Below are 26,451 nucleotides of genomic sequence, written 5' to 3'. Positions count from 1 at the left end.
CAGATTTTGACTTTAGTTTTTGAAGCCAAATAAATAATCTACCCTCCCTGTCCTTGAGGGTTTTTGTAGAGCAGGTTCTACACATTTGGCAGTCTTTTACCTTGTGCTGAGGGTAAAGGCAGTAGATGCAGCTATTATGTGGATCCTCAGCATGCAGCCTCTTCTTTCCACATGATCCACACGACCTGAAGAGACCTTTCTTTGAAGATCCAGACATGTTTGATGAGAAAAACGCTAGGAAAACCAGAGAAAACTGAGTAGAGCCCAGGGAGACTCCCTTTAACATGACGTGCGGTAGAAAATCTGAGGAACCTAGCCTCTCTTGGAATTGTTCTAGAGGGTGCCGTTGCCTGATTGGCTATTGGTTGGATTTGGTTCTTTTTTTACAAAAGAAGGTAGATAGGCTATTGCACTGACTTTTCATTGCATGGTAGCCAATAGTAATCTTACCTACTGCTTTTATATGTATACTGTGGGACTCCCACTACGATGACTGGTATGATTCAAGCATGTGAATCTATGAAAGATCCAATACTGGAGAAAGAAAAAAAATAGAATTAACATAATACTTTTCGGTTTTCTTGAGAACAGTGAAAGACCACATAGCTCCTGCATCACCTTCCTGGAAGAATGGATTCCCCATCATATTAACATCTCCATTGGTGGCCGCTTCAGGCTGATGGAAAATAAGCCCTTTGAAAAAACTCTGGAGCTTTGCCCTGGCATGGTTATTTCTTGCCTGGTGGGTTTGTCTACTTGGAGCAGGCACAATATATGAAAATCATCCTGCAGTGAGCAAGCTTCAATGGTTCTGAAAAGTTTTTCGAAGATTATGCTGTGGTTTAGTGGTGACAACCAATAGCAATATGTTCGCCTTCAGCTTTACATTTCCCCTTACTCTCTTTTTAAATGTGACCCCCCCCCCATTAACTTGCTAACCCTTGGCAAGTGCCCATCCCCCACCCCCCAACAGTCAGAGGGCACTTTTTTAATATATAAAACCTTCATAACAACTCTGACCACATCCAAGCAACCGCCTCCATCCCCACCCTCCTCTACATTCGTTGTGTTCTGTAAGTCCGGGGTCACGATAGACATGGAGCATTAGCGGACTAAGACTACTGCAAAAAAATTATGGTTTTTTTATTATTAAACATTTGCTTTTGGAGTTCCTAGTGCAACTGGTATTGTATGAATGGTTTCACTCATTTTTTTAACAGATAGTCATACCTGGGCTTGGAATACCTTTACACAAAATTATTTTTGCGGAGATTGTAATTAGTCTTTATTTCCTTTCCCCAAAATGAGGTTTTATCAACCTGATTTAATCAGGCTGGCATTCTTCATTTTGGAATTTCACAAACAGAATGCAGTTTGATGACGAGGACTGTATGGGAAAATACCACTTGTTCTAATCCTTTTTTCACTCAGTTTTGTAAGTCAGATCTTGTATTTTACAAGCCTTAGCTGGAAATGTCATTAGTACCCAGCTAGATCCCACCATTAACAAATTGCAAGGCAGTTCATACCCAATATTTCATTAAAATAAACACCAGACAAGGGGTATGGGGTAATTGCAAATACACCTATCTTAATATTCAAAGGTTAATGTTTTCATAATATTCACGGGTGCAGAGAATCAGAGGCTAAACACCCCTTAAACTTCCTAGGAAATAAATCCTATAAATTTGAAACCAAAAACAATGATTCCGCATTCCAACAAGTCAAGAGATTAATATAATTTGCAAATATAAACATAAGAAAAGGCACATGGGTTCAGCAGATTCATATTTCTTGGTTTCTTTATTGAAAAAAAAATCTTCTTACCACCGTAGCCTATACCCAATATTTAATGCATTTAATAGCCATGATACATACAAACAACATGAAAATAAATTGTCCATTAAAAGAAATGTAATTTATTTTCAGACTTCTGACGAGAGTTGGCATTTTCAATGGTTTTCAGGCTGTTTTGGTAATTACCCAAAATTAAATGTGCCCTAGAAAAATTGCTTATTTAAAAAAGTAATGTGGTCAGAAATGGCATAGGATACATTGTATAGAGTCGAACATCAGACTAAAGCAAGCATCTGCTATTGAGTAATTTTAAAGAAATTTACCCTTCATTTGCTTTCTTCACAGGATCATCCACAAAGATCGAAAAGGCAGCCGGAACATCAAGGGTCCCCAAATCTCCTTTGAAGTTGGAGTTGCCTGTAATATAATGAAAAATACATTACATGTCAACTAAGATTTCAAATTAATTACATTTTTGGCCAATAATAAGGAAGACAACTCAAAGGGATAATATGCAACTCTTCTAAGCAAAGTTATGCCATCACTAAATTCCCAAGTGTAAAAAAAAAAAAGAAATCTGGATGAAGGTGACAATAGTGTTATTATGACATTTCTTTTTAAGCACACAATACTTTATACAGATGGTCTACCAAGGCGCTCCACCCAATGAAAAACTGATGCACAACTTATCATTTATCAACTGTACTAAAATCTTGCAGCATTTTGTTTAAAGAGAAAATAAGACTAAAGAACTTTTATGGTGTCATTGTTACAAAGTACTTAATGGAGCATGTGGACTTCCAACCATCTTATTCGAGGCAGTGGTAACATGTAGATTAACTCCAGCTTTGCATCTATGAAGTTCAATCATATAAGGTGATTGGACAAAGAAGGTGCTTGGACTAAGATGCCGCACAGCAGAAAAATAGGAATGGAACCTGGGCCACAACCCAGTCCTTTTTTTGCCACTATGTGCCACACACAGGGAACAACCATGTGTAAGCACATTTGGCCCAGCCCCACTATGCTCAGTTCAGATAGTGCAAGACCAAGCTTCCACTCAAGAGGAATACTATCAACCTCAGACTAGTTACGGCCTTGTTACCTGGGGCTGGGCTATGTCGTCTATTTCAATGAAATGGAGTAAGTGATGCCCCTTAAATGCCTATCTAACATACTTGTGTATTGCTACAGGGCTCAGTTTGTAGCTTTAGGGACTTAATTTCGGATTCCCTCAATGGGATTTCCTTTTTGCTATCTCTATAATTTTCGTTTATTAAACAGTCCTCATTCATTTTGTCCAAAATAATACCTAAATATAATGGTTTGTCCCAAAGGCCAACTTTTACCACAATGCCGTCTCCCTAAAGCTGGTACCCACCCACAACAATACCAGTCTGGAAATGTAAATTTGCACCCAAATTTAACTTACAACCTACCAAGTGTTGTCTGAGCATGTATTTGCTATAGCCAAGTCTGAAGAGGCATAAAAAAAAGCCTATGCACATTCAACCATAGTTTCCACTACGAAAACACTGTAGTTTTCATAATTTGCTGCCCATCCTATAAAAGCTTGGCCTTGTTTTCCAGTCTTAGCAACTCATTTATGTCACTGTATTGAAACCATATGAAGGGGTAATGAAGCAACCTCTCATCACTTCTTTAAACACCCCCGCAGACAATGGCGTTCCCTCTATACGCGTCTACCTCTCCCAATCTTACTGGTGAATGTGGGTGTCTCTGCCTGAGGTTGTCATAGTGGTGTCACAGGGAGAGCAAGCAATTTCCATCTGGTAGGCCACCAGACAGCAAGTGGTAACTGTGAACACTTAATTATAAAAAAAGAACGCATATCCTATAATAGAAAGAAGAAATACACACGGTTGTCCGTTTTTCAGCTCCCCTATCTCTAGCAGGTCTTCCCTATTTTTCTGCTCTGCAAGAGACTAATGCTGTTGAATCCTGAAATGATCTAGGCATAGTCCCAAATGCAATTAAATTCCTCTCCAGAAGTACCTAGAGTACCCCATGATTCGGTAACTCTTGTTGGTTATATCTGGAAAAAATACTCATTAATAATGTTTGGGGCATGAAGAACAAGTTACTTACCTTCGGTAACGATGTATCTGTAAGAAACATTAGTTAGTTAGATTCCTCACCTTAGAATATCCCCAGGCGTCAGACTGGATCCGGAAGATTTTTCGTCAGCAATACCCCTTGCGCGTCGCTAGGCGTCGTCTGCGGCTCCGCGTCCGTCGTCGGCGCACTTAGACGCCGCCCTCGCGCGCTGACGTCAGTTCTTGTACATAGCCTTCCGCGCCAGGAACGCAGAGCCATGCAAGAGACCGACACTGGTGCCAAAAAATTCTAGGGCCCTGAAAGGGATAGCCTTAACCCTAGATGTCAGTTCGCAGAACGGGGAGGATGGGTGGGTCGGTGAGGAATCTAACTAACTAATGTTTCTTACAGATACATCGTTACCGAAGGTAAGTAACTTGTTCATCTGAAAGAAACATGTTAGTTAGATTCCTCACCTTAGAATAGATACCCAAGCAATACCAACCCCGGTGGTGGGTCTGCGAACCAAGATCACACCAGAAAGTCCTGGAGGACAGAACGGCCAAAGAAGCCATCCCTCCGGACTTGGCTGTCTAGGCAATAAAGCCTGGCAAACGTGTGCAGCGAAGCCCACGTTGCCGCCTGACAGATGTCCTGCAAAGGGACTCCCCGTCCCAAAGCAGTAGTAGCTGCTGTGGCCCGAGTAGAATGGGCATGCAGCCCAACAGGCGGTTCCTTTTTTGCCAAGGAATAACAGATTTTTATACACAAAACGACCCACCGGGAGATGGTCCGTTTGTGTACAGCTTTTCCCTTCTTTGCACCCACGTAGCCAACGAAAAGCTGGTCGTCCACTCGGAACTGTTTAGTGCGGTCCAAATAAAAGGAGAGCGCACGTTTTGGGTCCAGACGGTGGAGCCGCTCTTCCTCTTTGGAAGGATGAGGAGGCGGAAAGAAGGTGGGCAAGGTGCCAGATTGCCCAAGATGAAAGGGGGTCACCACTTTCGGAAGAAAGGAAGGACGAGGCCGAAGGACAACCTTGTCGGGATGAACAGATAGAAAAGAAGGCTTGAACGATAGAGCCTGGAGCTCACTCACCCGTCTAGCCGAGGTGATGGCCACCAGGAAAGCAGTCTTAAGAGTTAGAAGATGAAGAGGACAAGTGTGAAGAGGCTCAAAGGGAGTGCACATCAGGAATGTCAAGACAAGATTCAAGTCCCACTGTTGCATTACGAAAGGGACAGGAGGGAACGTGTGAGTAATGCCTTTAAGAAAGCGTGACACTACAGGGGACTTGAAAAGAGAGGGCTGATCTGGAAGCCGTAAGAAGGCAGAGAGAGCAGCAAGATAACCTTTCAAGGTGCCCAGGGCAGAGCCCTGCCGGGCCAAAGAAAGAAGAAAGAGGAGAACCTCAGAACGAGGGGCGGAGAGGGGATCCACAGCCTTTGCTGTGCACCATGCCACACATTTGTTCCACCGGCAGGCGTATACCATCTTTGTGGAGGGACGCCTGGCTGCCAGAATGATATCACAGACTTCAGGAGGCAAGTAAAATGGCATCAACTGCCTCCGCTCAATCTTCACGCATGGAGGTGGAGGCTGGACAGGTTCGGGTGGAGGACCGTCCCCTGCTGCTGCGACAGAAGATCCTCCCGAAGGGGCAGACGTATCGGAGGATCGGTCAACATACTGAGTAGCTCGGGATACCAGCACCTTCGTGCCCAATCCGGAGCCACCAAGATGACTTGGGCCCGGTCACGCTTGATCTTCTTCAGCACTCTGGGCAGAAGTGGTATAGGCGGAAAGGCGTACAACAGACCGCAACTCCACTCGCGACGAAAAGCGTCGCCAAGCGAGTGCCGCCTTGGAAATTCCAACGCGCAGAACTGCTGACATTGCGCGTTCTCGTCGGTGGCGAATAGATCTAACCAAGGCTCACCCCACTGCTGAAAGAGACCTTGCGCCACCTCGGAGTTCAGACGTCATTCGTGATCCATCATGCACCGGCAGCTGAGTTCATCTGCTCTGGCGTTCAGAGAGCCTGCCAGATGTTGAACCACCAGGGTGACGCCCTGGTGTTCCAGCCATGTCCAGAGGCGCAGAGCCTCCTGTCAAAGGGTCCACGACCCCACCCCGCCCTGTTTGTTGCAATGCCACATGGCGGTGGTGTTGTCCGTGAACACCTGCACGACACTTTCCCGGACAGAGGGAAGGAAGGCTTTCACTGCAAGTCGGATCGCTCGCAGCTCCAACAAGTTGATGTGGAGGCGAGACTCCGCCGGAGACCAGAGGCCTCTGATCTCCGCCTCTCCCATATGGCCACCCCATCCCAGGAGGGACGCATCCGTCACTACGACATGCTCCGGTAGGGGTAAGGAGAGGCTCTTGCCCGTGACCCAATCGCGGTCCGTGAGCCACCACTGCAACTGCTGTGCAGTGCCCTCCGAGATCAAGACATGGTTGGACAGGTTGCCGTGATGCTGGGCCCACTGAAACTTCAGGTCCCACTGCAGAGCCTGCATGCGCCGCCTGGCGTGATGCACTAGTAGGATGCAGGAGGCCATCAGCCCCAAAAGCCGCAACACTAGCCTGACCGAAACCCAGGATAGAGGTCGAAAGATGGGAATCAGGGCCTGTATATCCCGGACCCGCTGCTCCAGTGGATGGACCCGGAACTGCGCCGAATCGAGCACCGCTCCGATGAAGAGGAGCTTCTGAGAGGGGCTCAGGTGTGATTTCGGCACGTTGATGGAAAACCCCAGCAAATGCAGGAGATCCGCCATAGTCTGGAGGTGGGAGACGACTGCCTGGGGCGAGCCCGCCTTCAACAACCAGTTGTCGAGATAGGGGAAGACTGGAACCCCTGATCTGCGCAGATGAGCTGCGACCACCGCCATCACTTTCGTGAACACCCGAGGGGCACTGGTAAGGCCGAAGGGGAGCACGGTGAACTGAAAGTGCTCCTGACCCACCGTGAACCGCAGGTAACGCCGGTGGGCCGGCAGGACGGGGATGTGGAAATATGCGTCCTGCAAGTCCAACGCTACCATCCAGTCTCCAGGGTCTAGGGCAGCTAGAACCTGGGCCAAAGTCAAAATTTTGAACCGTTCCTTCCGGAGGAAGGCATTGACGTTCCGGAGGTCTAAGATAGGGCGTAGGCCCCCTTTGCCCTTCTTGGGAACCAGAAAGTAGTGGGAATAACAACCACGACCTACTTCTGGGCTCGGAACGCGCTCGACGGCCCCCTTGGCCAAGAGGGCCGAAACTTCCTCGTGGAGAAGATGCAAATGATCCCCCGAGATACGGTGGTGCTGCGGTGGCATGGCTGGAGGGCTCGTCTCGAAGGGGAGGGAGTAGCCCCTTCGGACGATTTGCAGCACCCACCTGTCCGACATGATGGAACGCCAGTGGAGCAGGTGATGGCGAACTCTGCCGCCCACTAGCGTGGAATGGGCCTGAACGCTCGGACTAGGAAGGCTTTGAGGCGGATGCTGCCGGGGTGGATGTGGACTGACCGCGTCGTCCTCCGGTACTGCCTCGGCGGAAACCACGTCCGCGACCGCGTGCAGGCTGGTTCTGCGGCTGGTGGCTAGGTGGACGTGAGGAGGTGCCCCTTCCTTGGCCACGAAAGGAGCGAAAAGCGGAAGTTTGTGGCCGCGGGGCCGAGAGGCCCAAGGACGTGGCCGTAGCCCGGGAGTCCTTGAAGCGAGCCAGCGCACTGTCCGCTTTGTCACCAAAAAGGCGAGCGCCATCAAAAGGCATGTCCATGAGGGTGCTCTGGACATCCCCTGAAAAAGATGTGGACCGCAGCCAGGCGTGACGTCGAAGCGCCACTGTGGTAGAAATCGCCCTACCCAGCGAGTCCATAGTGTCGAGTCCGTAGTGTCGAGTCCACATCGGATTGCATGGCGCGCTGCATCTCTCCCATCGGTCAGGGCCGAGGAAAGCCGTGCCCGAGCCTCCTCCGGGCACAGTGGCAGCACGTCCTCCACCGCATCCCACAGAGAGTAGGAATAACGGTCCAAGAGACAGGCGGTGTTCAAAGACCGCAGGCCCAAACTGAGCGAAGAGAACAGCTTCTTACCAAACTGTTCCAGTCTCTTGGAATCCCGGTCCGGAGGAGCGGACGGGAAGGAGGATTGGGAGGTAGAGGCCTGGATAACCAGACTCTCGGGGGTGGGGTGTTGGGACAGAAAACTGGGGTCGCCCGGAGCAGGGCGGTGGCGCCTGGCAACGTTCCTATCCACAGGAGGGACTGTGGAGGGCTTGGACCAGGTGCCCTGCAGAACGTCAGTGAGGGCCTCATTGAATGGCTGCAGAGGCTCAGTGGAGCATGCGGCAGACTGAAGCACCTCAGTGAGGATGTTAGTCCTCACAGCCACGGCAGGCAGCTCAAGCCCAAGGGCTTCGGCCGCCTTGCGCAGCACCACAGAAAAAGCTGCACCCTCCTCCGAAGCCACAGTCGGAGGAGAGATGAATCCAGTGTCCGGAGAGGTATCCAACCCACTGGCCTCCCCCAGTTCATCTGCCCAGTCCTGTGCAAGTTGGCTCTGAAGGGCCATAGGGTCATCAGACCCCTCCCAGTCGCCCCCGTCATCCGATTCCTGGTAAACAGGAGGAATGATCGGAGCCGGTCGATAGACAATATGTGTCTCTAGCGGCGTCGGATGGGGCGTCGGGCGGCGCCGCATCGGCACCGGACAGGTGCTGAACCGGGGATAGACGTCACCTGGAGCCGGCGTCGGGGGTGGTATCGGTGTCAGCGCCGGCGGAGGAGGCGTAACGAGGTCGACCGGCTTCGACGGAGGCCCAGGCTCGGGCCCCTCGGGGACCTGCGGGGCCGGAGCCTCCAACGGTGCCGTGGCCGGAGCCGCCGGCATGCGAGGTCGCCCAGTCGAGTCCGCGAGGCCCGAAGGCGCGCCAGCGGGCGTCGACGGCGGGGCCAGGCTCCTCATGGCCGAGAGGAAGGCACTGACCTCTGCCGGTGTCGCATCAGTCCCAGGGACCGTCGGGTATGGGGACTTGCGCGGCGCCTGCGGCTCCTGCGGAGCCGCGGGGGTGGAACCACCCGGACCCTTGGCCGAGTCGTGCGACCGGCGAGGGGAGTCCGAAGAGCGGTGTCGCTTCTTGGACTTCTTGGAGTGCCTCGACTTACCCGAAGACTTCGAGCCAGACGAGTGACGATGTCGAGTGCGGCTCCGCGACCGATCCTTGGACCTCCTCCTGGACCGGGATCGAGAGTGACGCGAAGCCGAGTGGCGAAGCTCGAGAAGCTTGCGGGACCGCTCCCGCCTAGCTTTCGAGGTCAGGGCCATACGCCGCGTCGTGGTCGAGGCCCAAGCAGTACAGGCACCGGCGGTGATGATCGGTCACCGACATCAGTCGGTGACAGTCGTCGCAGGCGTTGAAACCAGGCATCCTACCGGCACCAGAGTCGAGAATTGACCAAAAAGAGTCAAAAAAGGTAGTCAAAAATTGACTAATGGGGTAGCTCTTCCGGATCTGCGCTTACTGGCACGGAAAAAAGAAGAACTGACGTCAGCGCGCGAGGGCGGCGTCTAAGTACTCCGACGACGTCATCCCGGCGCACGACGCCGACGACGGGCGCGGAGCCGCAGACGACGCCTAGCGACGCGCAAGGGGTATTGCTGACGAAAAATCTTCCGGATCCAGTCTGACGCCTGGGGATATTCTAAGGTGAGGAATCTAACTAACGTGTTTCTTTCAGATAGATAAGTAGACAGATTCTCCTTCCATCGAACAAGCATCTTACAATGGAATAGTGCACTTTTAATTAAATGGAAAACAAATTTATAAAGTGCATTAATCTTGAAGGTGACCAAGCGCTGAGCCAAAAACAGCAAACTACACTAGCGAACGGGGAACTATCAAGGAATAGAATTTACAAAGAGATGAGACTGGTTTTAAGATGTTTTCAAAGCAAACAAAAAGATTCCAATACTGAGAGATGAGCTGGTATAGTTTTCCAAAGTTTTGCTGCAGCGACCAAAAGGGAATGTCCTCCCCATCTAGCAATGCAAAACCTCTGAACAATCACCTTCCTGCAGAATGCTGATCCGAGTAGTCTACGTGGCATATACAACTGAAAGAGTGAATATGCTTTGGTCCTTTATGGTGTAAAACCAGAAAGACCATGCAAAGCACTTCGAGGATTATCCGCTTTCTAACTGGTAACCAGTGGAGAGCGCAAATACCTTCCCTGAACAAGTGATGTTTTGGAATGTTCAAACTCAGACATGCAGACGCATTCTGAATCACCTGAAGTTTATTCAGAGAAGCATAACTGATGTTCATCTAGAGTGCACTACAGTAGTCTAAGTAAGAGGTCATCAGGGAAATGATTACTGATTTGCGCAGTTCAAGAGGAATAAAAGGAAAGCTTTTTCTCAGACTTGATGATATAGAAGCAAGTGCTGGTAGTCCTGCCAACCTGTGAACAAACCTGAGAGTTGTCAAAGAGGATCCAAAGATTTTCTACCAACTCCACAGGGGTAGATGGCGAGCCACAGGCCTCCGGCCACGATAGTTCCGACCAAATGTATTGTTGGGTACCTCCGTTTTATCCACATTTAACTTTAGGAAGTTCTTTCATCTAGATGCTGATCATGCATTGTTTTAAATTGACCGGCCACAAGAGACCGGTTATCAGTAATGGACACAATGGTTTGTGTGTCATCCACCTAAGAAGTCTTGGACGATGAAGGATCACACATGCTCCACAAAAGTGAAGATATAAAGATTAAAAAGGGTGGGGCTCAGAGAGGATCCCTGCATCATCCACAAATGGCTGCATGCCTTAGCCTTTAGCCTTGAATTCTCCACAGCGGACTATTCAAAGCCTATCAGAAAGAAAGGAATGAAGTAGAACGCACCTCAACATGTTGCAATCGCTGGACCAGGCGTAGGGGCAAGACTGTGTCGAACACCACCGATAAGTCAAGCATCACAAGGATCGCCGCCCTGCCTTAGTACTCCTGGCAATCAATAGAATCTGCTGCCACAATAAGCAAAGTCTCAGTGCTGTGTCCACTTCTAAACCCTTTCTGAGATGGGTCAAGAGGTCATGAGTGTCAATAAATGTAACCAATTCCTGACTGATGCACTTTAAAAAACATTAGAAGGAGTGGGCAGCAAAGAAATAGGATGAACATTTTTCAAATCATCCGAATCAGCATTGGGCTTCTTATGCAAAGGAATTACTATGGCTCCTTCCCATAGGTTAGGAAGAAATCCTGTTTCCAGTATAAGATTGAAGACTTTCTGCAAATATTCAGAAATTCCCTCAGGTTCAAGTTACAAAACTCTAGGTGAGGAAGGGTCTGCTTGTGATCCAGATGCTCCAATGTCTCAGACCTAACTGTCCACCAATACAGCCCATGCCTTTACCATAACAAAGCAAATTCAAACCAAAAACAAGGAACAGTACTTCAGGAGACCCACGTGGATGAGACCAAGATAGACATGAGAACTGTCATGTAAAGATGTGGGCAACAACATTTAATTCCATATAACAGATGTTGGACAATAGGACACATTTTTTCTTTACTCAATAAGTGTGTAATTTCAGAAGTAAAGATCACATGTAGACGTTTGACAAGAAGACTACACCTTGAGGACCTCCACAGGTTACGGTAGTGGTCTCAAAAGATAGAACCTAATTTATTATTTCAAGTGAAACTGTCCGAAATGGATATCAACCAGGCAAAATGAGTTAATCCTATTCTTGCATACTTGGCCAAGGTCCTCCAATAAAGTTTTATGGACATTATATCAATTGATGCTGAGATCTAGCACCATTAGTGGGTAAGATGGACCTTTATCCTCTGCAGTTAGTAACACTTCCCTAAAAATTAGTAGCAGGTTTTCACAACTGCAATAAGAGCGCAAGTCACTGAAAAGACCGTTCTTAACAGCTAGTTCTTCTCACTGCGACTACAGTCTCCAATGCTTTGGAAATGTAAGGCAGGCAAGAAAAAGTCTGTAAATATTGACCTACATTTCTTCTTTTCAGAATACTATCTTCACACAGAGACCACTACTAGTGGCAGCAGTCTTTACTGACCTAGTCGCACTCAAAAGATTTTGGGGTAAAGAGGTGCAGGAACACCAATTGCTCAGCATATGAATGAATAGGACTGGATTTATACGGCGCACAGCTACTCCAGGAGTGACCCCGGCACTCAGAATGCTTCAGCATCTGCCGGGAAGGAGGAGATAGAAATAGGGGAACAGTTTCAGTAAAGGTTAATGGTGGAGTCATTTAAATGGTGGGCAAAGGAAGACAGACTATAAATTGAACCACCAAAAAAAAATCTGTTATCAGCAGAGGCGGTGCGTCCATTAGGGGCGCTGGGGCGTTGCCCCACTAGCCACATCACCCTAAATGCGTGCAAATGAAGCAATTTGACAACTCCTCCACTCTCGCGCAAGTCGCGCTGCTGGGACACACACGCGTGGCAATCGGCCGCTGAAGGGGCGGGGCTGCGGCAGCACTCAAGGGGGTTTGACAGTGGCGCGTAGTGCGCATGTTAGGGTTTGGTCTGGTTATTTTTATGACCAGCCCGTACATGCGCTCTGTTAGCCACTACATACCTTCGGTAGGCGAGCGAGGGAGGGGGGAACCTGAGAGGCAGTCGCACCCCTCCGGTCTCCAAGTGGGCACGCCGTATCCGTGCCCTAGCCAATCCTGGCACTGCTAAAGCAGCGTCTGGATTGGCTGAAAGGGAGACACCGGCCACGCAGTCTGAAGTTGTTCCTGCTCCGGACCAGCCCAGACCTGTTACGGAGTCCGGACCGGCCCTGGAACTAGACGCAGACAGTGGCGGCGCGGGACCGGGATCAGGTAAGTTAACGAAGTTTTTTATTCACCCCCACCCGGAGATTTAGGAGCCGCAGCTGGGGAAGAACGTGGTGCAAGAGTGAAAGCAGTGTTGGATGCTAGCGTCCACAAGATTGCTGCAGATCACAGTGTGGGAATGGAAACCCGAACGGTTTGCTGGACTTTCCAATTTCTTAATAGGTTTGTATGCTTTGAAGTATTTACATATCTATTCTCGGTTTCTAGGCCCTGCCAGTGGTGACAAAGGGAGTTAGACATTCAGATCCAGTCACAGTGTTGATGGAGGTCAGAAGCCAGGCTTAGATCACTGTTCTCCAGTGTCCACATTACGCAATTTACCGCTAAATACTGCCGTTTGTACTCCACAAACACAAGCCCTGGTTTACTATATATTTGCTAGGGTACCTGTGCCAACTTTCACAAGAAAACAATATTTTGTGCTGAAAGTTAATGCAAGTGTAGTGAGAAAATCGCTATTGAAGGTGGAGCACTACACCTCCACGTTACCTAGGCAAAGCTTGGGGGGATGGGGGGCACAGGGCAGGAGTAGCGCAAACACGCATAGGTCTTCATGGAAAGCTATGTTTACTAAATAAGCATGACCTACGGGTGAAATTATTTTACCAAATCCACCCGGTGCAAGCAAGGGGAAAGCGGAATATCGTGTGACATTTTTCTGTGTAATTTACGTAAATATTTCCTTTTTTACGCAGCTTAACCTTGGGTGGGTTTACTCGCTTTGACATTAGAACTGAAGAGTGTACCTCAAGTATCAGTCTCATGCAAGCCACCGCTGGCTAGCATTTGCACCATAGGGAAATGCTTAGGTTGTGAATGTGTAATAGTCACTCACACCTGCCTTCGAAATTATGAACAGGCGGCAGTTGAGAGCTCTCATAGCAGATGTAATAAGTTGTAATTGGGATCAAATGTGAATGCAACACAGCACGTGCATCTTTGTTAATGAGACATCCAATTACAAACTAGAACACCAGCGTCCTACCCAACAGTAAAAGAGGATGTGGCGCTATGTCTAGAGGTGCCAGCGATGGAGCTGGGAAACAGGGTTCGAGTCTTGGCGTCGGGTCAGCATCTTGTGATTCTGGCCAAATCACTTTATCTAATTTCTGGTTGCTTGCTGTGTATGTAGTGGGAGAAAGGGATTGTGGTACTGTTATCGATCATCTGTATTCTGAACATGTTTTGAACTCTTCCCTTCATGATCGCCAAAATACTCACCCTGTTTACTTACTAACCACCCAGTCTAAGCTCACTAACCAGTTAGTATAATATCAACAGTTCTTAAAATTCTTAGATAGACTTGCAGGGTATTTAATGTATTTTCAATGTAAATTGTCATCTGTAGTTCCTCCAATTTTGAATCCAGTGCAGCCCCTCCCCTCCGCCCCATGATAACGCCTTCTGCATTTGGTGGAGAGTTTTTGAAGAAATTAATGTTGGAATTAGCACATAACTAATGAAAGTCCCTCTGACTGGGATGAGGCCATAAGCAATTGACCCTCCATTTTGCTGTACGACAGCTCCGCCGCTATTCAGAGTTTACAATTTGTGGAACTTTGCTTACAGAGTTGACAACTATGTGCTTTTTAGGGAGAAAAGGCAGATTTGACTTTTTGAAAGTGTGCTGTTAGATGGGATGTTTACTCTTATACTTCCCCTTAAGGATAGCATTTTCTTTAACACCAGGCAATACAAAATTTCTCCCGGAAAGCAGACTGTTGCAGTTTTCCCAGTACCACGTGTGGTTTTAAAAAAATGCTGAAAATGAGCTTCAAGTGTAGTCATAAGTTTATGTGAGGAAACCAATTTTAAGATTTTATTTATGTGAAAATCGTAGCCTCGAGATTAATTTATTCTGTGCACTCTAATATGGGGTTAGAGATGGTGCCATCAACCACCCTTAGTGCGAGTTGTAAAGTGTATGGGCCCAAATTAAACCACTTCCAGCTCAACCCCAGAAGTGTTTAGCTCTACAGAAGCCACTGTCTCTGCTGGTCGATTTTGCCCTTAATTGGTGTCTACGTTGCCTGGGGTTCTGCAAGAGATATCCAAATATCAATATAATAGACATTTCGAAGTACACCATTTGAAAAAACACGGGACTCCCATAGGCGGAGTTTAGGACAAGGATGTAAGTGTGCCATGCAGATGCAGTATTGATAATTGGATAGTTTCCATTACTATTCTGATAGGGAATGTGTTGGCACTAACCAGCATTTGTCTTCTCACTGGTTGTGGGTAGCAATATTCAGCCGAGAGCGCAGCATGTATTAATTCTCATTGCAGTATGTTGAATTACAGACACTCCCATTTCAACATGCCAGGGGCACGCGCACTCACTTAAGACTGTGATATTGCACAAAACCAGTTAAAACTATTCAACTTGTGCGAGGAGCAGGTGTCATTTTATTAGTACACCTGCACCTTCAACCTGAGACTTGTTTTTCGTTCTTAAATTCACTTCACGGTTTCCTGGTATTATTTACTGTGCCCTGTTGAATGTTTTGCACGGTAGCTGGAAAGAGCGGTTCCTACCAGGGCAACTTCTCTGTTATGAAATATTAAGAAAATCTAAAATTTCCTATCAGCGCGCCCTGGTGATATTGGCTTCAAGGGAGTATACAGCTATATTATATTCTGATTAACACAGCATATCGATTAAACGAAGCTGACATTGTTTTCAAGGTCATTTGCATGCTTGTACCCCAACAACGCATGCTGATCAATTTCCCATTTCATGGTTCAAAGAAATGAGTGTTGATTTGTCCAATTAAAATCATAATAATTAAAGCTTACGCGCTTTCTTAGAATGTGTGTAATCGATTTTTGAAGACGTTTACAGTTACAGGGTCTTTTCTTGTGGAACATATGCTTGACTACATTATGTCGACGAGGCAAGCACTTTACTCAGACTACAGCAATCAATCAAGGCATTTTTTTTTTAACAGATGAAATGCTGAATGAATATAGAAAAAAATATTACCATCTGTCATGGAACACCTGTACAACACTTGCTGGAACTCGAAAAATTTTGCATTCCTTCTGTTGCGTTTCGTAATAATAAACTGCTCCTGAAGAACAGTTTTTAAAAAGCACCTCAGGCTCAGAGAATGATGGCTCTTGCAGCAGTAGAATGATCTCTCCGTGTGAGCAGTGGCCGGGTCTCCCATTTCTTACACATTCCGCATTGCTTTTTGACACCCAGGAATAATTATACAGCGTTTTATTGCTTCCTTTGGGGACCTGTATTATATTTTAACTCAGTTTTATGCTGAAAGTATTCACGCGCTGCCTGATATATATATGCGTGAAACACTGGACAGTGCGGTTCGGTTGCAATTAGTAACAATACCAACATGTTCAGTAATGTTAGTCACAAGGGGGAGTTTTTCTGATTACTTTATGAGACACCCATATGTAGAAGATGGAGCATTTCTGGCAGGCCTTTGTCACTGAGCACTTGAAAAGTTGTTCTTATGGGGGCAGTAAAACCACAGAAGACAGGGTGCCTGGTCTGACGGTGTCATTGTGCAGGTCAGGCGCATTTGCTTGAAAATGCACCATTTGTCCACTCTTTTTTCAAAATGCCGCCCCCCTCCCCCCCTCCCCTCCCGGAACCCCTGTAGGTTGTTCGGGCTCGCTTGTTACGCTCGCTCGCCACAGTGCAGAACGACAGTTATTTTACGCCTTGCCACTTTCAAATGTCACCAGCCGCCACTGGTTATCAGCAACACGTGGAAGAAGGGTGTGGCTTGATTAGAGGAATGCCTCGCAGAAGCAATAATGTTCGTCAATGTAAAGAAAAAAAGAAGAAAGAAAAAAAAGACTACAGCAGCACTTACATTAATTTTGGTCTCCATGAGCAAGTTGTAAAAGATTCAGAAAGTATAAACTATACAAAGCAAAACCTGCCAAAACAATTTCAGCCCATCGATACTTCAGAGTGGCAAACAGTCAGTTTGGTTTTCTTCAACAAGGGTCTTCACCAGAGTCCATCAGAATGAATTGCTTATAGCTAGACCTGATCTAAACTTTAAAAGAAAGGAGGCAACAGAAATTGCTCACAATGAATCTTCCCACAATCCCCACCCCGGAGTTCCCTCCACCCAAACTCCAACCTCACCACTACCAGAGGAGTTTCAAACCTTTAAGCAGAGAATGGGCTTTACGAATTTAGCTTTTAACAAATGTTTGTATTGGTTCCTTTGCCTTTGGAAAAAGGCACAAATCTTTGCATTTAAAATTCTTTAATCCATGAGCTGTTTCCGTATGTGAGGGTGAAACCTAAAATGAGATTCGACAAGATGGAAGAATGCAAATCATTCACACAAAGATTTTTGAATTATCCTGTCTAAAAGTGCAACCAAAGTCTACCTGGCCACGGTGGCTATATCCCTATAAAGAATACATCAGACAGTAAGACATAACTGTTATTGTGTCAAGCAGGGATACGTACAGTCATTTTTCCAAATGGCCTCCAAGTCATTTTCACTCTCCTGATCCACCGCAACAATATCCTCTTCTATTTCAGAGCATGGTAGCGGGGTAAACATATTTTGAAAGTAAGCTGCAACAAAAGAACAAAGGTAAAAACAATGTTATGGCAGACCACACTTTATAAGTCACACTGTCAACTTAAGTGAAAGTAATACGAGGAACTTCAAAGTAAATCAGATGATCCAGGGTAAGCTATACTTAAAATGAATACTCATGCGAGAAGTGCATACAGTTGTATTAATACATCAAATCAAAATGAATAAAAAGGAGGGATAACATGCAAAGGACTCTTGGAAACAATTTACACCTCTGAATTTGTCATGGATAACCATCAAAACTTCTTGAAAGAGCTCAAATACACACACACACACACACACACACACACATATATATTATCTACTGGCGGTCGCCAGTAGATAGTTATAGTTAGGACCGTGTTTCCATAGGAAGTCTGAAAATTCGATTTTAAATAACTTTGGCGCCGGTTGACGAATCCTCGCGAAATTTTCAAAACTAATGGGGCGCTCCGCTCAGCTCCTACCCTGAAAGTCTCGGGGCGATTCGTCAAGCGGCGGCCGAGAAAATAGGGGGGTCCCAAAACGCTTTCTCCCCATGCATATTTCCCATAGGACCTTTCGTCGAAGGTACAGCTCGAACGGCTGAACAGAATAACTTGAAATTTGGCAGAGAGGTAGTCCTCAGGTCAGGCATGTGCCTTTTGCATATATGGAGTCAATCTGTTCAATATCTATAGGCGCGCACAGTGTGCGCACCGTGCGCGCACCCCAACGTGCACGAGCGTAATTCTGATTGGTGGTTACATGTCAGTCAACGTTCAAATCGGTCGAAATCAGGAAGTGTCGGCCGCTATTTTGTTTGTTTTGTGTGCGACAGGGAAAAAGGAAGGTGGCTAACGTGAAAAGGGGGCAGGGTAGAGAGTTTCTGACCCCCTAGCCTTTGTCATGGGGTCCCTGAAGGACCCCGAAGGCTGAAAAAAAAATTAAACATTTTTTTTAAAAAAATCGCGGGGTGCGCGCACGGTGGAAAACATTTAAAAAAAAAAAAAAACATTTTAAACGAGCCATTCCATATTACAGGATACAGTCAATCTATAACTATATACATAGGTAGTTTATTGTAAAATAAATATATAAAAAATATAATACATACATAACTTAGTATTTAAAAAAGCGTACATATTCACTTAAAAAACCATAGGTTTCACACACGTTATAGTCAGCTGGACATTTCACTCGAAAAAAACCAATGAAATTCCCCCGTCATTGTTAGTTCAGATAGCTATAACTCGCGCGACCGCCACTCTATCACAAGGATGATGTCATGAGTGATGCCACTGACCATGTTATGAGTGATGTAATATGTGACGTCATCAGCAGTGGATTGCGGGCGCGCGAGTTATAGTTATCTGAACTAACTAAAACGGGGGAATTTCATTGGTTTTTTACAAGTGAAATGTCCAGCTAACTATAACATGTGTGAAACCTATGGTTTTTTAAGTCTATATATATATATATATATATACACACACAAACATATATATTCTCATCAATTGAAAAAATACGTGGCACTCTCCTTGAATATTTCAGTAGTATATTCAAATTATCTCTCTCCTCAGAGATGATTTGAATAAACTACTGAAACACTGAGGGAGAGTGCCTCGTATTTTTTCAACTGATGCGAATAAAAGTGCGAAAACTGGTCCTGTTTTCGCAGTGTGCACCAGCTGGATTGTGAACCCCCCGCTGAGGACTGTTTTGTTGGATTGCGTGCGTGTGAGTGTATATAACAAGGCACTCTACATTAACTGAAGTGCTGGTGCTAGTTCGTGCCTTGAGGAAGAGGGGGAAAAGCGGTGCTGAAGCTGCCCACACCACTGGGTCACCACAAGCCCCATCCGCCCCTGCAACACCGAACATGCTATTGTATGCGAGACGCTACCCCGCAGTGCGGGGCACGCCTGGGCCAAGAGCATGCCCGTCCACGCCCCTCATAACCCGGAAGAGGCTGAGGCACCTCTCTAACATTCAGGATCTCGATGTGGCTCAGACAAGAGCCATGGGAGGTGGCGGGGTAGCGGGGGGGCAAGCGTCCGGTACAGGAGGAGAAAATATACACACTCGAATTGCTGGTTAGAACTGGAAACGTCTTAACTAAGGAGAGAGCTCACATAACGGCAGCTCTCTATTGAGGAGTTAATAAGTGGTCAGCTCACTACTGAAATTTATCCGCTGCCGGTAAGCAATGAGACTTTGGGACCAGAGGTGATGACTGACACCCCCCCCCCCCCCCCACCACACAGCCCAAATGAAATACAATCTGCTCAACACGGATAGCTGCTCATGGTCTTATCTTGTGCCCCAATAAAGACAAACAGAGGTGGGACTAGACAAAATAGTGCACCTTAACCCAAGAAAACGACTGGAACAGACCCCGTTATCTGTGAATATGGACGATGTTTGTCCTAAATTGGAAGGCATTTTGACGTTACAATTACAGTTTTTTTTAAGCACATTAAAATTAACAAAGCAACAATTATCACAAATATCCAGGGGTAATTAAGAACACGTAAATTAATACACTTTGTAGTGCCTTGAATCCACTATCAAAAACTTCTGTACCAATACTGGAGGCGAGTAGTGAAGCCATGCACATGGGCTTAGCTATGGTCACAACAACCTATTCAGCAGCAGGTCACTGGTAGCAACTACACCCAGATGTCTGCCATAGAGGGAATTTAACTCACCTAAATCAAGCTATAGGTAATGCTCCTTCACAACTAGTCCAACCAGGCTCTAGTACTGACACAACCCCTAATTTGGTTAGTCTCCCTATAAAACAAACAGTTACCCATTCATTGCTTCTAGACACTGCCACAAAAGTAAGGGTAGTGGGAGTAGCAGGGAGGGAAGACCGGAGAGGGAGGTCACAAAGGGTGCAAGTACTAGATTTGCCACCAGAAGCTTCCCTATATGCTTTTGTATTGGTAAATGTACCAGAGATGAGACAGTCCCAGGTTCAGACTACTGAGCAACTTATGGGGAAGGCAATATACTGGTTGTCAAGGTTTGAAACAGGGGGGTCTTGACCTGCATGGGCATATCTTAATGGCAAGAATAGTAAAGTGAGTGGGTGCTGCACCGCAGATAATATTGGGGGATGGCATTGTGGTGAACCTAAATAGTCGAGGCCTAGTGAGCAACATGCTATATCAACTCCCAATTGCACCATCCTTATACTCTCAGATATTTGCTCTGCCATTAGTCTACTTTTATATACCACAAAGATCCCAGAAGTCAGAGGGGAAAACCCACTACCAGTTGCTATCCCAACCAGCGAGGTATCCCTCAATTGATAAGCGAGGAGATCCCACTCAGAAATAGATCTGCCCCTTTGGAGAACTTAAAGGACTGCGACTGACTGGATATTAATGGTTAAAAGACAGTTGGAGATGGGAAGCCTAGGGAAGTACCCTTAAAAAAAGAAGAAGGAGGTGCGCTGGATAGACTCGTTAAGGTTAGTTACATGGAATAGAGCAGGATGTAGCGGAAAAAAAAGGATAATCTGGATTGAATGAGAGAGGCAACTAATTACGATATAATATGCCTTCAAGAAACGTGGGAAGTGGGCTCATCCTTTTTAGATGGCTTCCTCTCCTATCAATCTCCAGCGATTTCAGCTAGGTCCGGCAGGGCCAACATGTGGAATTTTGACATTGCTGGCCAATACTACCAAGATCAGAAATTTGAAAGTTGGGAATAAATCACCCTACTTCCTTTTCCAGGTGTGTGAGTGGTATAGACATAATGATGTTCTCATAATACATTTGTATAACAATTACTTTGAGGGTGGCTGAATCCTTTAACAGGTGAATAGGGAAATCACTTTGCACCATTGCAAACCCCTGGATTTTATATGGGTGGGTGATTTCAATGTAAAATGTTGTAAAAAAATATGGAGAACTGTCTGAAGGATGATAACAGACTGTTAAGGTGACATTATGGTCCACTTCGAACACTGTACTTATGTGAATTCTTAGAATAGGCCGCTGATAACATGGAACCAGGTCATTTTAAATACCATAAATCCACTTACCGGTGTCATGGATCTGACATTTGAAAGTATAGATAAAGGGTCTACAATAGATTATATAACTACATCGGAAACAATTAATGGACGACCAGCAAATATGCAGGTAACATTTTCAGGGTTTAGTGATCAAGTTGTTTTGGACTGACTTGAAATGGGAGGGTAAACCTATGAATGAACTAGAAAAAAGTCCCAAAACCATTATTAGTGAGGAAAAATGAATACCTACTAAAACGGGACAAAGTAGATAAAGTAATTTTCCCCCTGAAGGTCTGCAATGCAAGCAGGCTGAGATCATGACTTGCCTACACCGGTATGTAAACCCAGAAGATGCAAAACTAGCATTTGAGGTAATAACCAAAATTGACATCTGGCATTAGCATTTCCAATGAAACCCCCCCCCGCCCCTCACCCCTCATGGAACGGTGTTTTGACACATCATGTACAAATGCTCTATCAAATCTACATAATGCCTTACATGCCCCTAGAGATACTCCCCTCATTTGAGGAATGAGGGCTAAATATAGGAAGGCTAGAGTGAATACATTAAAGGTTTTAAGGGAGGCAGCATGGGTATATTTGGAACGTGCAATAGAAACGAGACAGTAGAGGAATTTGGAATGTAGTGAATGCTCTGTTTTTAAAGGGAAAAGCAGACACGAAGGAATCAGCAGGCAGTGAAAGTGAGCCCCAGAGTAATCCAATCCATTGTGCAAATAAAACATTTAATATGACAGCGTCACCGAGGGCTCATCAGGCCTCTAACAGAACAGAACTCGCACACAAGTTTACGATTTCGAAAACTAAAGCATAAAACGAACAGACATTTCTGGTCTAACAAGGTCACAGTGAGGCCCGCTGCATCACGAATAAGATCGGACCTAAAGCAAACCTTTAAAATGCTCAAAAAGTGACAGCAACTCCAAAAACGGGAATTCTTACAAGAAACTCATCTTTCAAGTCAGGAAGACACTTTATCAATATAATCCAGATTACACCCTGTTATTGCCCTGAAAATAATCCCTTGAGTAAAACAAGGATTTGAAACGCGTCTGCATTTTTTTTTTCTTCTACCTTGATGGAGACTGATAAAATTAATTATAGAATCTGCAGAGGGACTATGCACATTGATTTATCTCCACAGATACCGAATTTTCTCCTCAAAGTGAGCAACTGTTAAAAAGAGGAAAGCCATCGGGTTTAATGAGAGTGCTCCTACATTGAATAGACATAGGAATTATGTACTAGTGTAATTTCACAAATGTTTGTATGATTTACATAGGCACGGATCTTTAACGCAATTGTTTCATTTGACAAATGCACTGTTCATGAATGTTTAATGTTTTGACCGTTTGGAAAATCAGCACAGAGCAATTGTGGTTTAAACTTAAAAGTGTATCACTTCATGTTTTCAGACGGTTAGAATTGTTGAAATGTTTTTCTAAAATATGTATAAATCATGGCGAAATAATGTAGCCAGGTCCAATGACTATAAATATTGGCCCTTAGTCTGCTGAAATAAATACCAGCAAGAGAAAAATGGTTGCCAGGTTCTAATTTTTGTAAAACTTTATTCACGCCCTACCTGGCCACCTATATAGGACGTAACCCCTTCATTAGCTACACCATTTTTAACAGAGGCAGATGGCTCTTAATTAGACACACACAACAAGGAAGCTGGATGGGTGACCCCCTTCCCAAGTATCTTTCAAAGTTCTATAAAGAAATTGAGTCATATCAACCCCAAAGTAGAGGAAAAGAATAAGTCCCATTTAGTGTTTGAATTGGCCGAGATAACGTTAACATTAGCACAATCTAGTTCGTTGAAAGCCCCTGGCCCAGATGAGGTCCCTATAGATGTATTCCTGGTTAGGATTTGCTTAAATCTCATTCCTCGTATCTGGGCTTTCCGGCAAATACCTACTCACACAAAAATCTGTCCCTGTGCCCTTGCGACGGCATATCTGTTCAGTTAGTTTAGCACATTCTTCTGCTCAATCTACTCCTAACAAACGAAAAAGAAAAATAGTACCTTATTTGCATAGTGCTAACTTTACTCAATATAGGTTAGCACTGTTAAACTTTCAACAGCTTGAGGATGCTCTGGCGTGCTTTGCACTCGCTACTTTGCTTTGGTCAGCCATGAAGTGCAGGAAAGAACTTTAGACTTATGGCTCGGGGAAAGTGAGTTTTAAGAATAGGATCCTTCAATGGCTTCCTGGGAAGCCGAACTAGCTGTAACTGATTGAATAGAACTCTCCTTTATGTATTATGGCTAGGCAAGTATAAGATACACAAAGTGGTACTGAATATACTAGTTTAAAGTTCCAGGCCAAAATGTTTTAAATGTAATTTATGGAGCTTTTGGCTACAAGTCACCTGAATGCAAGACGAAGGTGGTTTTATGAGGATTAATTAACTATATATGAATTGTAAAATGGTGGGAGCCTTCATCAGCGGTTCTGCGCCCGCACGAGTTGTTCACTGCATGCTCTGGGGTGGAACTACATCCCCCTGCGTACTTTGTGATCAGGAGGGGCCTCAGGATATGAGAAAATCTAAGTTTGGTATACTTTCGCTGGCGTATTTTTACATAGATAAGGACCATAATGCCTTCTCACTTCAGGTAGACCTCGCCAATATGGGCTTAAAGTCTTGCCCAGTAGACACTCTAGATTCTATGGTTAGTGTGTCCAGTAACATGCGTACAGTGAAGTGGGCAAGCATGAAGAACCAAGAGGAGCGGATGGGTAAAATGTATTCCCTGGCCTAGGTAACTTTTTCAGCCTGGGGTGGGATTGTGGTGGGGAGGAGAATTCCATCGCCATCTGTCTACTTCACAATAAGCTGTTTAATGATCACAAGGGTTTCTTCTATGTGGAATTTGAAAAGAAAACGCAATTCAGACCCTTCACAGTTGTAAAGAGTGTAAGAATGCTAGATCTGCCCTATTTTCAGCAATCAGAAGCCAGGATCCTGGGAAAATTCAAGCCCAGAAGCTCTTTGCATGAAAAAAAATTAATTAGGTCAGAAATTGAACGTTGGGACAGTATGCTGTCTGCAGTGGAGGGCGGAGACCACTGTGGCTTTTGGAATCTGGTAGAATATAAAGGGGGGGGGGGCTACTATGTCAAATGTTACTGCTACTGGGCCCAGAGCCTCCATCCTTAGGCCTTGTCACACCAATTCGAATCTAGTTTCTAATAGAATATCAAATCTCCACTGCCCCTTTAAACACAATATATCCTTACTGAAGGCGATGAGGGCTCAACACATGTGCGCACTGGTGAATAAATCAGATAATTTTCCAAACTAGAGTCCTGTATCTGTGACGCTCAACTCTACCAGGTCCCACCGCCAATTGGACCTAGTCATCAAAACATTTTCAACTCTTGGAAAGGAGCGTTGTTGTACAAGCTGTAGTGATCAATCAATTATTGCATTTACTAAAAACCAAGTCCATGTATTGCAACATGTTTGTATTTATTGTGATGTGAGCACTTTTTCTATACCGGAAATGATGCAAAATAAAGTTTTGTGAACTGAACTGCAGTCCTTAGGATTCTTTGCTTCAAATATATGGAATGTCTCCACTGGTGCTAGAGAAAAAAATTTCAGGGGGGCTAATTCTTCCAGCCATAGTCAGAGTGGCTGTAAGAAGGGGTGAAAACACAACAAAAGTCTCATTAACGAGTAAATGCCTTAAAGACCTGTGAAGTACTCGGGTGCGGCTGCAATTAGACATACGCCAGCCCACGAAGCTGTCTCAGCCAGGCTGACGCACACAACGGGGGGGGGGGGGCTGAAGCCCGGTGAGCCCAATGGGTTTTGCGCGCCTGACCCGAGTTATAAGTCACTAGCAGGAAAAAACATGGTGGCCAACAAGGCAGGGTGCTAAATAGTAGTCAAGGTATGTTCCTCTTGGGGGTCAACATGGCTTCACAGTGAAAACTCAAAATAGCAGTTTCCCCTGAAGTAAGGCCGGTGGCCCCATTTGCTTACATGGAGTTACTCTAGCCACTGCGCTAAGGGCTAACTTCTACTTACGCACAGAGAATACTCTAAGGTAACAAATTGTTACATTAATGCAGACGCATTGCTGAGATCGTATTTAAAGTAACTTAAGAGGAAGGGGACTTTAGAAAGTCACCATTTTGTTAGCTAAGACCTATGGTAGCCATTTTTCGGCTACTGTTGTGCCCAGAGACAATAGGATGCCCCGCTAGTAAGTCTGAAGAACTCCCAGGAACAAAGGTAACAGTTGGTGGGAGGATGCGTGATCTCCTTAGCAGAATGACTCGGGTAGTAGCCAAGGACACAGCCTAGCTTCAAAGATGCTATAGCCTCAGTGATGCAAATAGCCCTCATCTTAACCTGCTCACTCGTGTGTAGGCAACCTGCCACCTCCGATTCTCCCCTGATAGCCTAACCGTATTATCCAGTTACTGTTATAGATGAATCCTGAACTAACAATGGTGGAAAATCCCTATGTGAAGCTGTGGATCATAAGTCACTTGTGGGTAGAAAAGGAGGCAAGTCCTTTTGTTTTATATTCCCTCACACACCCTAAGTGGTATCATGCTTCATTATCGGGACACCCTGAAGCCTAAAAGTCAGGGTGGGCTCAACAGTATTTCAGGGAGCTCTTAGAGAAATGTTTGGCCAGGGGGATAAAGATTAAAAATCCACAGACAGATCCCAGTTTCCCTTTATTCTTGGATCTGCCAGGGATATTAAAAAGGAAGAAAATACGGTCCTATGGGATATTATGGTCCTAAGACCCTAATGCCAACATGTTTTTTCAGTCCACTTAATGCCCCTTAGAGGTGCTGGACTTTCTCCAGGGCGAAGACGTTGTACCTTCTGGGAATTGTAGTAAGGGAATTTCCCTATACTTTTAAAAAAAGAGCAGGTAGCTGCTCCTTTATTATCACAACTTAAAGTTAAGTATGGTCACTCCATCTGTGGAAAGATAAAGAGATAACAAAGCATGCCATTGTTTTAGTGTTCATTTGGTATCCATAGCTGCACGTAGTAAGTAGTGACGACACCCAGTGTCATATTTGTCCGAGGGTGATTAGCACAACAACAAACATGCCTATAGAGTGTGT

The 26,451-nt window shown here is 45.6% G+C and overlaps 1 protein-coding gene across 1 annotated transcript in view; it reads right to left on the bottom strand.

Annotated features, from left to right (window-relative positions):
* Positions 1–26,451, bottom strand: part of BUB1 (BUB1 mitotic checkpoint serine/threonine kinase) — an 850,308-nt gene that overhangs the window by 572,101 nt on the left and 251,756 nt on the right. The window contains exons 13-14 of the mRNA XM_085611813.1: positions 17,193–17,303; positions 2,121–2,214 (exon numbers count right to left, since the gene is read on the bottom strand). Of these exons, the coding sequence (XP_085467939.1) occupies positions 2,121–2,214; positions 17,193–17,303 (205 nt within the window). The remainder of the gene's footprint in view (positions 1–2,120; positions 2,215–17,192; positions 17,304–26,451) is intronic.

The sequence above is a fragment of the Triturus cristatus genome, chromosome 6, assembly GCF_964204655.1.
Source record: "Triturus cristatus chromosome 6, aTriCri1.1, whole genome shotgun sequence".
Lineage (NCBI taxonomy): Eukaryota > Metazoa > Chordata > Amphibia > Caudata > Salamandridae > Triturus > Triturus cristatus.
Note: the sequence above shows the minus strand (reverse complement) of the source record. Positions and strands in the feature narration are given on the sequence as shown.